General features: G+C 40.0%; 1 protein-coding gene across 1 annotated transcript in view; it reads right to left on the bottom strand.

Moving 5' to 3' along the window:
• The window catches only part of GABRR3 (gamma-aminobutyric acid type A receptor subunit rho3), a 34,384-nt gene extending 23,383 nt beyond the window's left edge, over window positions 1-11,001 (bottom strand). The window contains exons 1-2 of the mRNA XM_005445467.3: window positions 10,502-11,001; window positions 2,890-3,002 (exon numbers count right to left, since the gene is read on the bottom strand). Of these exons, the coding sequence (XP_005445524.1) occupies window positions 2,890-3,002; window positions 10,502-10,629 (241 nt within the window). The 5' untranslated portion in view covers window positions 10,630-11,001. The remainder of the gene's footprint in view (window positions 1-2,889; window positions 3,003-10,501) is intronic.
• Window positions 11,002-13,879: the final 2,878 nt, after the last annotated feature.

The following is a 13,879-nucleotide window of genomic DNA, read 5'->3' as shown; positions in this document are numbered from 1 at the left end:
CAGACTTTGATCGCTAATCTCTTAATAAATGGACAAGGTCAGGACTAAATTTTGAAAACAACAGTCAGAGAGTCAAATTCTGACTGTACAGCTGGAATGGCATTGCAACCGCAGAAGAATGTAAATAACACTCAAATGGAGTTGTGTCCATTTAGTCCAAAAAGGGATTCTTATCTCCACAGATCAATGATACAATTTCATGAGAAAGGAACCAGTCATGTAAGCAAAGTCACAATTATTTCCAGTAACACTGCAGCTGATAGCATCAGTATCCAAGAGTTCTACATTCATTTCCTCCAGTTTTTTTCCTGTGCACATTTGCTCAGTTTACAAGTCAAATTCAGGATGTGCTGTCTCTGGTTTTTCTTTGTTACTTAATTATAAATACTAAAATCTCTGGATCCTGTAGTCTGCCTCATTTACTTTGCATGTGTGGGGCTAAATGAAATCAAACAAGCCAGATTTAAGAGTTCCCTGAACTGAGGGATCTCCAGGAGGTTCAAAACAGCATGAATTTTCCAGATGCTTTTTCTCCCAAACAGGTGCAAAGGATGATTGACCTCAGAGAAAGGGGCACAGTGGAGCCAGATTAATAAAATCTGTCATTCCAACTCCCTGACATACCCAGCATATCACAATGGGGTATAGGAGAGGGCAAAAGAATTCCCCTCTTCTAAAGGTAAAGAATGATTTTAAAATACTTAGTTTTCACCCAGCTGTTTTGACCTGGGGGTTTTTTTTCCCATCAGAATTGTGAATTGATGCATTGTGCTGAGCTGAATAAATCATGCACTGTGGCATGTGACAGATACAAGCCCCTTATGAATGACAATACTGAAATGCTTCATTAGATTTGATAAAAACAAACCCAAAACTTCACCTGCTTTAAATACATAAAGCTGCAGTGTTGTAAGTCTTTATGTGGTTCAGGGCTATGTTACAACTGCCGTGGCAATGACTGTAGCAATGGTATCTCTAATTTCACCTTCTCCTCTAGTTAAGTTTCCTTCTGCTGCACACTTAATCACCAGTGTTCTTCACAGAAACCTGTTCTCTGTCTCTGCTGTCATAAAATAATTCTGGGTATGTTATTCAGATCTGTGTTTCAGTTGGTGTGTTTTGTCGTCTGATGAGGTCACACCTGTGTACTAACTCTCTGCTGCTGCCTTCTTAACCTGCCTCTTGTGAAAAACAAACCATCCTTTACCACTGTAACATCACTGAAATCAATGGTAAGATAGGAATAATGGAGTAAAATTTGGGATCTACATTCATTTTGCTAGAGACTTTTTTCACTGTGTGCTGTAAAAATGTTAATGGATCTACGTTTTAGTCTTAGAGAGATTCACACCTACCTGTGCCACATATTAAGAGAGTTCTGAAAATTTGGAAGCATGTAAACTATTGGATGTGACTGAAAAAAGCGTCTCCCATGCCACTATGGCGTGTGGATGATAGAAGAGAAGCAAAGCTGATGCACTCTTCTGCTGAAAGCTATTTCTGAGAGACAGGAGTACAGCTGAAATCACACCCATGGCACAGTGATTATTGAGAGGCCTGTGCAATGAAGTCAGTGGAAAAACTACAGCTGGCTTCAATAGGAATTGAATGGGCTCTATGACTAGTCATCTGAAAATAAAAGGACAAGGGGAAAAAGCCTGGTACAGATTTGCTGGGTGTAAAAAAATCCTCACTGCCTGTGGAAAATTACATCTGCCAGATCACAGGGTATATTCTGAAAGCTGCTTTTATGTACATCATAAGTATTGCTTTCTGGGATGATCCAGCGATAAAGTACATCCCAAACTGTTGTTTGCTATCATGGAAATGCTACTTCCTCTCTAAGATGACACTCAAAAATTTAAATTCCTTGTGTGGCAAAGCAGGTGGTAACAAGATGTCCAGACTAATAGATATTAGACTAGACAGGTATTAGGCAAGAGGTAATCCTAACTTTTGTGGTCAAGAAACAGATGTATCTCAACTATTGTTCAAAATCAGGCAAGACTTTTGCTCTCTGATGAGACAGAATTTCTAGGGTAACAAGAAACCATTTCACATTCTCCCAGTGCATCCAGAGAGGCTCTTCTCTTACCCCAGGTCTCTCTCCCGGCATGCCCCAGGTCCCAGCAACTGGTGTCAACAAGAATAGCTCCACAGACTTCAGCTAGCCTGCCAGATTTATGTTTGTTTACACAGCTGATTATTGGTCCTCATATATTTTATTTTGTCTTAATCCAGAGCAGTTCAGTCTATTTTCATGAATCGTGAACACAGAAATGGTGACACAAAGGCTCAGACAAAGCTTATTAGTGGGACAGCTTTCTCATTTTACCTTTCATGCAGGAGACTCAAAATTGAATCCAAACTGTGAACATCCCATTGAATACTTCCTTTATCCAATGCAATTTCGTTAAATGAAGAAATAATCATCACAGAGCCCAACAACACAGAAACAACATGGTAATAAACTGAAGGCCTGTGGGTAGTTTTTTTAATTTTGTAGAGCAGATTTAAGAATTGATGGTTCATTTCAATCTCACAAAACAAATTTGATGACTAATTTGCTAATTGCTACTAGACTATGCAGTTTACAGGGATACCTTAATCACTGTTCTCAAAGAATCTCATTCTAATATTTTTAAAATTAGTTCTGAAAAGGGGACAATTTAAACAGTTTCTGCTATTGATATGCTAAACACAAAAATGTCCCTTGCCTTCAAGTATTTCTGGATTTCTTCTTTCTTTATTTGCAGAGTGCAACAGAAGAGGTGAGCTGCGATTAAGTCTGTCATTTAATTTTAAGTGACACTGCTGGACAGAGTTTAAGCAAACTTCCAGAGAGAGGATAAACTATTAACCAGCACAGCGCAGGCATGAGCTGCTTACCTCCAAATCCAGGTCTCAGTGCAAAGTCATGGTCCTCTATGTGAAGAAGCTGTTCAGACTTAAGTGGCCGTACTTTGGTGCTGTCAAGTTTCCTCATTTTAATTTCTCGTTTGCTATGTTTAAAAAAAAATAGTAAGAAACCTCATATTTTTTTCTGTCTGACATTCAGAGTTCTAGTTAAATGAAGCAGGGACCCAAGAATACTGGATGGTTGAATCTGGTATGATAAGGGAAAAAACTGTGCTAATAAAGTTGGAGAAAGTTATATTGGGAAAGGTAGGGAAATCAGGTAAGAGGGTGCCCAGCTCCATGAGGAACACCAATTATATCTAGAAAGTCCCAGAACACCTAGCGCTTTTTCTGTTCCACTCAGAGATTGTATCTATCATTATACAAGAGATTACAGCTGTTTGAAAAAATATTATTCATATAACCATTGCAACTCAGACTTGGAAGTAACACCATGTGTCCATGTTTTTAAACCACTTCATACATTATCCATGACACAGACAAATATACTTTTTATTGTAAATATTTTATTTTATTATTTTGTTTTGCCTAGCAGCTCCCATGAGTCAATAATTTTTCAGAAGGGCTCAGAAATCAATGGTCTTAGATCCAGGGACTTGTCTTTGGAGATCCTCTTAAACATCACACAGATTTGGCCAAATTACTCGTTAGCTCATCCCTTATTTGCTGCTCACACGCACAGCACTCCTTTGCATCAGGAGTCCTGTCTCTGCATTTTTCCCCATGCCACACATAACTGAGCCTCTACGTAGCACCAAGGCAGCACAGATGAACCTGTGCTCTCAGCAGGACACCATGAATTCTGTACTTCTTTCTGGTGACTGTTGCTAACTTTCTTCCCTTTGCAGAACACGCTGCACAATATCCCAAATTCCACTGGGAAAATCACATGCCTAAGAATGGACTTGAACTCTCCAGATGGAAATCTCATGGGCTGAGCCTGCATTTAAAATGAACAACAGATGCCCATCACAATGCATTTTTTCTATAAACAGAAACCATGGCACAGACAGCAGAGGGGTCTGGTATGTGCCCGTATCACAAAGGTATTGGGTGTAAACACAGACAAGATCTACAGCCAGATCTGGCAACTGTGGGGCACAGGCTTTAGAAAGAATCCATTAGACTCTTTGGTTCTGCTATAAGGAAAATGCTGTGGTGTCTCCTTAAGTTTCCACCTCTCGTTGCATGTTCTGCTTTAAGTGGATGGCCCCAAGTAGTAACAGAACCAGCCATCCCTTAGCTACAGAATTACACCCAGCTTTGGGCCCCCACTGCAGGAGAGGTAAGAACTTGCGTAGTTTAATTTAGAGGGAGAAGACTGAGGGAACATATCACAGTCTTCAGAACACATCATGAGCTTTTACAGGGCCCTTTGCTGCGTGCCCGCTCCCCAGTAGGATACGCAGTGGCAAGAAGACAGATGGATGGTACACATTAGGAACACCTTTCTCATGGTGACAACAGTGAAACAAGGGAACGTATTGCTTGGGCAGGTTTTCAGACTCCTTTCACTGGGGCTATTTAAGAATAGGTTAGACATCTATCTGTAGGAATGACTTAAATACAGCTGCTTTGCCACAGGCAAGGGACTCTCCCTAGGCAATTTCTTTCATGCCTTCTGTGATTCGCTGGGACTTTGCTGATAGCAACTCTAATTATTACTTTAGACTGAATGATAGATGTCTGTTCTGAAGGTTTGCCCTGTAGTCAAATACTGCTTAAGACAAGGTATAGAATATGGGATACCTGTATTTACTTCCTGCCCCCCCCCTCCTTTCCCCCTTTTTTTCTTAATAACAAAGCCCAAGAACTTACTTTTGAAAATGCTATGTTACTGGAAGACTGAGGTGGCTGCTGGGCTGTTCAGAACTGTTGGGCTTGAACAAATTAATTTACCTTAGTATTCCTGAATGTTTCTGGCAGTGTCTGAACCAAATTACCAGGGCAATCAGAACACCCATCAGGCATTTCAAATACAGACTTTAGTCGTCTCTGTATGAAAATTATGTGGATGCTAAAATGAAACCCCATGCTTCAGAGAATTAAAATCACTACAGAGAAAACCTGTATCAGAGTAGAATGGGCAGTAGAACTGAACACCTACAATGGTCTGCAATAGGTATATGAGGAAATTTTGCTGCTTGGGAACCAGTATAAGAGAAAATGATGAATTATGTTCTGAATGCCATGGCACAGCTAATACAGTTTGGAAGCATTAGGTTATTTGTCATTGGATATGCCAAGGAAATTATCTGTTTGATGCTCCGGTGATTTCACTGGAAGAAGCAGGCTAAAACGATGATACATCTACTGCAACTTCTTACAAGAAACAAGGATGTGACTGAGGAAGACTTTCCCTAGTCAGAAGAGGCAAAACATAAGCTACCAGAGCAGGAATTCTTTTTTTAATGAGCCACTGAGAAGAGATATTATGGGATTTTTATATTCCTTCTGTTTCCCTGGATGAGGATAAAATAAACAGAAATGCTGCCTAAATGCAAAGCATCCTTTGTGCCCGCTTAGTTGAACAGCCTCTTCAAGCTGATGTTTGATATACAAATGGTGGGGTGCGTATAATTATTTCTAGCTGCTATCAAAAGTGGTTGTTCAAGCTAGGCAAGATCTTGCAGGGGTCAGAATAGCACTTGCATTACAAACATGCTACATCTTTTCTTCAATACCTTCCTTTGGCAGATTATTTTTTTTGTTTCAAAGGAAAATAGGATTACAGGCAGAGATATATGCTTACGGTACTTGGAATTAATTTTATGGACACTGGTAACACTGCATGTGTAAAGGTACCAAAACTTAGACAAAATCCATAAAAAATTCTGTATCAAATACACTTCTGCTTCGCATTTTTGCTCCTTCTTGACTGCTTCCCCCACCCAAGGATAAAAGTGTTCTCTAGCAGATACTCCTTTAACATCAGCATCTGGACTCCAGATGTTGCTCTTTCGCTAAGAGTTACAGTATTAAATTGTTCTCACTGCAGCATTACAGTTATTTAACTGACGCTTCAAGGAGTCTCATGTATATATTTGTTTACTCCCAAGCAACTCTAGACCCATATCTAACTATTGATCAGCCCTACAGCATTGTGAAATCATCAGCAGATGTTTTCTTGAGTGCTCCTTCCCATGGCACCAATCCCATTGAAAAGAAGAGACAGATCTAAGTAGTGTAGGTCTCAGAAAACCTTCCCGAGTTCAGTCGAGATACACTTTTCATTCTTGCAGAAGCACAGCAAAGATACAGATTATATTTTGGTGGCCTGGCACCCTGGTCTCTTTATCACGCAGCTTTGGCCAGTGGACTGTAACCTAGGAGTCTAAATGCAGTCATCGATTCTGCGCATTCATCGTATGGCAGATGTTAGGCTGTGGTGTTTGAGAGGAAAAGCCTACACAGAATCACAGAATTGTTTAGGTTGGAAAAGACCCTTATGATCTTGAAGTTCAACCATTAACCCAACACTGCCAAGTCCACCACTAAACCATGTCTCTGAAGTGCCACACCTACAGGTCTTTTAAATACCTCCAGGGATGGTAACTCAACCAATTTCCTGGGCAGCCTGTTCCAATTCAGGACAACGCTTCTGGTGAAGAAATTTTTGTGAAATCATCAACAGATGCATGCATCAGCAGAATACATGCACCTAAGGAGAAGAAACCTCTCTTTACCTACCTGAGTTAGTAGTAACAAAGGGAACTCTGAAAGATGGCTTGGTATCAGCATAGATCTGAGCAATGATTAATAGGATTTTGTTGGTCTCAGCGAGGCACACGCTCAGGAAACTACTGCTCCAAGTTATAATAGCTGTGCTCACCACAGCTGTATTCCAGGCAACATTTTACATTACGCAAGTGAAATAGTAATCTATAATTAAACTCCAACAGGGGTTATAAACAGCACTTTAAGTGCTTCAGATCACATAGGGAAGACACGCCAGGAAGTTAATGGAAGCGCTAGCTCTTTGGATGGAAACCAGTGAGAGATACTCTTCAGACACTTCCCAATACTGTTATATGGACTCATGGCCCAGTGCCTTGGTATCTGACAGAGCTCTCAAAGAGCAGTTAGTCACTGCCTACAAAACCAAAGCAACCAATTCAGAATTCTTTAACAGTGGGCAAAGATGTTGCAGGCTTTTAAAGACAAATTTAGCTGCTCCTACCTAACCTTGAATACCTAATAGTGAATGGAAGATCAAAGGTCTGCTCAAGGGTATTTGGACCGGTTTTGGTTAAAGCATTTAACCACATAATGCCATTCACGTAGTTCCATAACCAGTAGCATTCACAGGATTTATGTGTTTAGTATCCTAGCTGGTTGTCTTTAACCTACCAGGTTATCACAAGTTTATGCTGGTTCAAGGGGGAATCAGACAAGTTAATGGAAAAGAAATCCACTGAAGGTCACTAAATCTCCAGAAATTATATCTAACACGGGAAGTCTCTGAGGGACATCTGGTGACTGGATACGGGTGGGAGTACTGGGGGGAAATGTCTTATTGTTTGCCCTGTCCTTATTCTTCCAAACTTGTGCTTACAGCCCTTGTTAGAAACATGTCACTACAGTACATGGACCTTTGGTAAGATCCTGCATGGCTGTTCTTCTGTTTTAATGCCTGCATAACTAATGAAATGGTAAAAGTTCTTGGTAGGAGCCTGGAGGAAGGCTGAAGCACCTCTGGGTATTTACAAAGACATAAACACATTTCCAGCACCTCATCACAACGGATTCTGAAAAATTGGAAACTTGTGCCTTGGGAAGGATAGTTAGGAAAGGTTTTGGTTTCAGTTACACAAGTTTCATATCCAGGATACCACACTTCCTTTATTGCTGCAATATGGAGGTAGTGGGGGAAAAAAAATCTCATCATATTCAGAAAGAAACTAGGTAAGTTTATGAAAATAGTACTATGAAGGACCCTTTCATGAAAAGAATAGCTTAGATTTAATGGCCGTAAACTTCTTTCCAGTGTCCCCAAGATACTCTAGCTACTACCAAATCAAAGGTAGCCAATCAGTACAAGTCACAGAACTCTTATTCCCAGGAGAGCCTGTGGAGTTGCACAGCAGTGTCATCTCAAACATTTAAACACATTGATCAAATCTTGAATCCCAGATAAATGTAATAATCAAAACTGCACAGTTCTCTCTCACACACATAAAAATGCATTTCTAAGTGTTCAGTCACATCAGCAACATGTACTGTCAAAAAGCCTAATATTTTGACAGTCAAATGCTTTGTTCTTTGCTGTAGGAAATGGACCACGAGAATAATCTCTTTCTCATGTACTTTTGGTTAATGCTTTCTTTAAAATCTTCTTTACAAGAGAATGCAGACAAATAGCTTTGGGGGGAGAATTGGGTTACTCTATTAGAATGGTGGAACTTGTAGGTTAAGTAACATTTTCACATGGGATTCTTTTTTAAAAGGCCACCCATTTAACCAAGGCCATCTGTCAGCTGTGTCCCTAATAGCCCTAGTGCTGGCTGAAAGATTTTTCCCCAGAAAGAAAAAGAGGCTGGTGGAAAGTCAGACCCTGTTGCAACGTACTGAAGGATAATGCTGCCTTTAGAAAAAAAACAGAGAATCAAACAAAGAGAAATTAAATGTATTTGGATCGTTTCCACAGAAAAGCTGATTTGCAGCTGTTAAGCCGTGGGATCTTCTGTGGCTCAGATTCTGCAGTATTCTTCCCACTTCCAAATCACCAGGACCTAAGAAATGAAGACATGGAAGGCCAAAGCACTGCCTTGTGTAAAGAAAACTGCTACACTGGTCAGCATCAGCTGAGAGTGCAGTCCTGGCGTTCCTCCATGTTCCTATTCTTCCCTTCTGTTAACACACTTCTGCCTGTCTCACAGGATTGTCGTATGGATCCATTTGTATGTATTAGCAAAGATCGGTGAAGATGGAGAGGACACTGTGCTAGTATTGTTACTGCTGTCCTGTGGCAAGAGGCCAGCAAAGGATGGCCAGCAGGATGCCGCACAGTATGCTGTCTCCTACCACCAGGCTTCTCTCATGCTTTGTGATTTTTTATGTCAGTGATGGAGCGATTCCTCTCAGCTATTGCGGAACAGGCTAAATGCAAACAACAGCAACATATGCTTCCCTTTTACCACTGACAAAAGTGTATCAGCTGAGCTTAAAATAGACCTTCCTTAACACTACAGCAATAAGAAGGTATTTTATTCTGTTTCCATTTGATTCTCGACTGCTTTCTGAGACTAACAAAGCACCAGATTAGACCTTATGTTGATATTAGGGCTAGTTCTGTTTATTTTGTTTTGTTACTACAAATGTAAGTGCACCAGCACTCACTCCAAAACTGTCGGTGAGTTTAAAACAGTCTGCTGAACAGCCATTCTTTTAATGAGCTTTTGGCTTAGACCAAACTGGAACTTATGACCTTGAACTGAAATCCAGAGGTACTGAGCGATATAGCATCTCCAGGCACCTCCATTGTGTCAGTGGGATATGTTCTGTTGCCTTGTATTGCTTAAATGTGATTTTATCAAGACATGTAGGGATTCAGAGATATGTCACGGCTGGATTATCACACAAGAAGTGATACAGAAGGTAAACAGCGGTACACCTGCTGCAAAGCATGTAACTTGAAAAAAAACCAGTTTAAACACATCAGAGGAGTCCACTTATGTTACTTTTCCTCCACATGTGATATTGTATGAATAAACTGTGAGCTCCCCTGCTCATTCTAATAGGGGGTCAAGTACCTAGAAAAATCTTACAGTTGTATCCCTTCTCCTTCCTTAAATGGAGCTACTTGTTACAATTTCTTCTACCTCCCAACAGAGATTTTGCTTGGATTACCACTGGCAGTCATTGGTCTGTTCACATACTATTAGATTAATCTGGAAACAGGTTCAGAGACCTCACATGGCAGATGTGAAATTGCATTTGTGGGGAAAAAGCACTAACACTTTGCACAGAAATTTACATGTAAAAACCTTTGTATGATTATTCATTTTAAACCAGCTACTTGATTGAAAAGACTAAGAATAGAGATGTCTAAATCTATTAAATGTCTAAAAGCACAAGCACATTCCAGAAAGGGAACACACTGTGTCATCTTTACAAATAAGTTACAATTCACCACATTTAGTGCCATAAAAATGTCTTCTGTATCTTGACAGCTACTCTGCTGTTCAGATAATGGAAGTCACTTTATAATGCTCGCATAGAACTTTGGAAGGCATTTCTGCTTCTTGTAATGGAAGTGAGAGGGCAAGAATACTTGGTACATCACGACAGTACTATCACAACAGTAGCCTGCTATCACACAAGTTAAAAGAGCTGTCTGTGGGTGTCAGTGTATACATACCTGCATATATATGAAGCATTCATGAAATCACAATATGAAATGTCTGGTTATGGAAAACTAACTAACAGTTCACCATTCCTGTTTTGGGAACACCCTATCAATACTATGCATACTATAAATCCAGAAACTGGCAAAACAGGACAGTGAACAAAAAGGGTCCATTGAAAGGTTGTTGACAGCATAATGTCTATCAGCTGAACACAGACAGAGTATATTGCTTACCTGTTATGCCTTCTTAAGAATGAGAATTGTTGCCGATGATGAAGATGGTGATGCTGACTTTGAGAACTGTGTAGCACTGCTGTTGGCCACAGACAGGTAAGGAACAGAAGTTTCATGACCAGGACCATCTCTTCCAGAAGAGAGATGCACTGATCAGCCAATCCACCTTGCTGACTTTTTATTTTTAGTGGTTTTACTGTTTAGAAACAGCATAGCATACAAAGGATGCACATGAAGCAAGGCATCACTGAAGACAGAAGATGGGGGCATCCCGGTTCTGATGTCCTCGCCCAGTTTCCCTCATATTTTGGCAAATCATAAGTATTCCTTCAGCTCTACATCCCTGCGGCATCTGCTGTCAAACCAGAAGCACCTTGCTTTTAGAAATGTAGTCGAACCAGCAATTTGTTTGGCCAGGCTGCCATCTGATCCATTGCTTCCACTCTTTCAGCACAGGCGCATATTTGAATTCTCCATCACCCGCTCAGTAACCTCTTCAACATAGCCTGTGCAGGCAAAGTGATGTCAAACATTTAATCCCCCTTAAATCCCGCACAAAACCATAGAAAAATCTGCTTTAATGACAAAGGTCTCTAAATTAATCTTGCTTTCTATATATGTTTGTATCTGCTCAAAATAATTTTCTGTACAGATCAAGCTCTTTCATTAACTGGCTACATTGTATTGTCTTCCCAACCATTAACATCATTTCAGTTTCTGTGATCTGCAGATTTTGCCTATAGATACAGAACTACTTTTGAATAACACAATATCATGGAAAAAGTCCAAACTAAAAATGAAGTGTTTTCTCAATATTCTCCAATAACATTTGGAAATACCAACAATCTTTTTTTTTCTTTTACTAAACTCTGCAGCTATTTAATTTACCCTAAATTTAATCCAGTATCCTTCCACCAGCCCTAATTTTATCTTTACTTCATTTAACCTGCCCTGCCTGTTCAATTGAATTGCAAAACATTTTATTAACAAAATATTGCTTAAGCAATAACTTAAGCACATTTGATTCTCCTATGAAAGGTGATAAGATTTCTTGTGGGTTTAACTCTGGGCAATACTGGACACACCTTCTTAGCTGACACAGTCAGATTTATCCTTTTCAAGCCATCAGCAAGTTCTGTAATTATCATATGTTTATTTTTCTTTATCTAGAAAATTAGAGATATGATGTTGAAAGTTAGGGAAATTAAAATACCCAACCCCTATCTAACAGACGTAGAAGTACTCCAGGTCTCCAGTAGTGGGTTTCTTCCCAAGACAAACAAACAAGAATGAAAACATACCCAACACTATGTCTGCTGAGACTGTTAACACCCAAGCACACTGGGATAATAATTCTGTGATGTGGGCATCTGCCTCCTCAGAAGTTCCCTCAGATTCTAACTAACTTAATTTGGGCTAAGAAATAATTCTCAGATTTCCAGGAGGAGGTTACCAAAGGACAGCTAATTCCCATTGGTTTTTTTCCATTTGGAGTCAAACGGCTATCTATCTGCCTGTGACTTAAAAAAAATAAAATAACCCTTTCCGAACCATGCATAAAACTCTAACAGTGTTAGATTTAATTTGGTGACCTAGATCAAAGGCTTTCAATCCTATTGCCCATCTCATTCAACATTGTTTATAGTTTAATCCTTTCCTGTTCAGCAAACTTACAGAAGATCCTTTGTAGCCTGACCCAGGGAGAGTCAGATAGGGCTTCCAGCAGGTCCGGTGCATTCCCATAGTGGAGGCTCTGGAGCAGGTAAACACAAGCTGTAGTTAATAAGACCTTTAACAGGTTCCATTAATTTGCACTATCATTTGGGTGGAAAACTGAAAATAAACAATAACTCTAATAAGAACTTATTCCAGGTAGAGATAATACTTGTTCCTGAGCCAGTCTGGTGAAGTTGTCTAGTCTCATCCAGCCTACATATATCAAAGTATCAGCACATCTGATGAAATTACAGGTAAGAAAAGATCCACGAGCCTTTGGATCCTCCTCTTTCCCCAGCTAAGCACAAGCCCGACAGTAGCAGCACCAGTAGCAAATCAGATAAGAAGCTAACACTGCAGGCTGCATGGTAAATGTGTTACCACATTTCTGCATGTTCAGCTATCTGCACATTCATCAGTGTTAACTCATTTCCAACCATTTTCCTCAGCTACAAAGGAACAACATGTATATACTGTCTTCTCTGCTAATAGTAATCATCCACATTGTTTCCAGAGACTTTGGGGAAAGCCATATTTTAGACTTTAATATCATCCTTAGCTGAAACTGCTATCCATTATCCTCACTAAGCAGGAGACATGGAATGGGGAAGGTGAGGGTGTTCTGGGTGCTGAGGTTATCCATCAAGAGTTCTGAAGGGGACTTGAGGTTAGCTCATGTCATGCCAATGCATAAATGTGTTGACTTTGTGTACCAACCTCAAGGAAGTCAAAAAAGTCCATTAAAAATAAATAAGTAACAGTTGCTTTGTGTATTTGTTTCCTAGCTGGAAAAGGGAGTGCTTAGAACCTCTGCTCCAGGGATATGGCAAAGACAAGCAAGTTGGCTTTGCAGAATAACTGGTCAAGCTGCATGTGGATGTCCCTCCCTCCAGAAGGCCCATCAGCCAAGAGAGGAGTCTTTAACATAGGAAGAGGCAATTAGATGTTGTTTTCATTCAGTTATCAGCACCACTGTTTTATTATTCCTGGCTATAGCAAGAACTTTATCACTAAGTTGCGGTGCTGAAGAGAGTGCTGCACGGAGAATTTCCAAAACATGCTTGATGTTCCTTTGACTGCCCCTACTAAAATCAGCTTTAGGAAAAAAACAAACAAACAAACAAAAAAAAAAAAACAGTGGCTGGGTGCACTGACATATTCCACCACCTTCATGCCACTGATGGCATAACACTATTACCTTGAGGAGCCTTGCCTAAGCACACTGAAAATCTAAGCACTACCCCTCTGTTCTTGGCTACAGCATACTTCCAGAAGCTAATTGTCTAGCACATGCACGCAAAGTCTTCAGGAGGGACTCCTGCAGAGTGAAATGGTGAACACTTCCGTTAATGGGTGTGTAATATCAACAAGGGCAACTAGATGTCATCCACAGCAAAAGGGTTTCTTCATACTACAGTTGTTTTCATTTCCTCCTGCATAAGACAGCATTACATGGACCCTATTATAATATCATAAATTACCATTAAGAAAAAAGGTTAATCTCCTATGCATTTGTCAGTAATAAATTCTAAAAAGATCTGTCTCTGCAGAAAAATAAAGACAAGATAATACATTTTGTTTGCATTGGGCAAGTCATGGATAGATCCTTGTGTTTAAACACAGAACATTGTCTCTTTGGTGTCATTAAAATATTTCTTTAGA

This window comes from Falco cherrug, chromosome 2 (genome assembly GCF_023634085.1).
Source record: "Falco cherrug isolate bFalChe1 chromosome 2, bFalChe1.pri, whole genome shotgun sequence".
Taxonomy (NCBI): domain Eukaryota; kingdom Metazoa; phylum Chordata; class Aves; order Falconiformes; family Falconidae; genus Falco; species Falco cherrug.
This window is presented reverse-complemented; position numbering and strand designations above follow the sequence as displayed.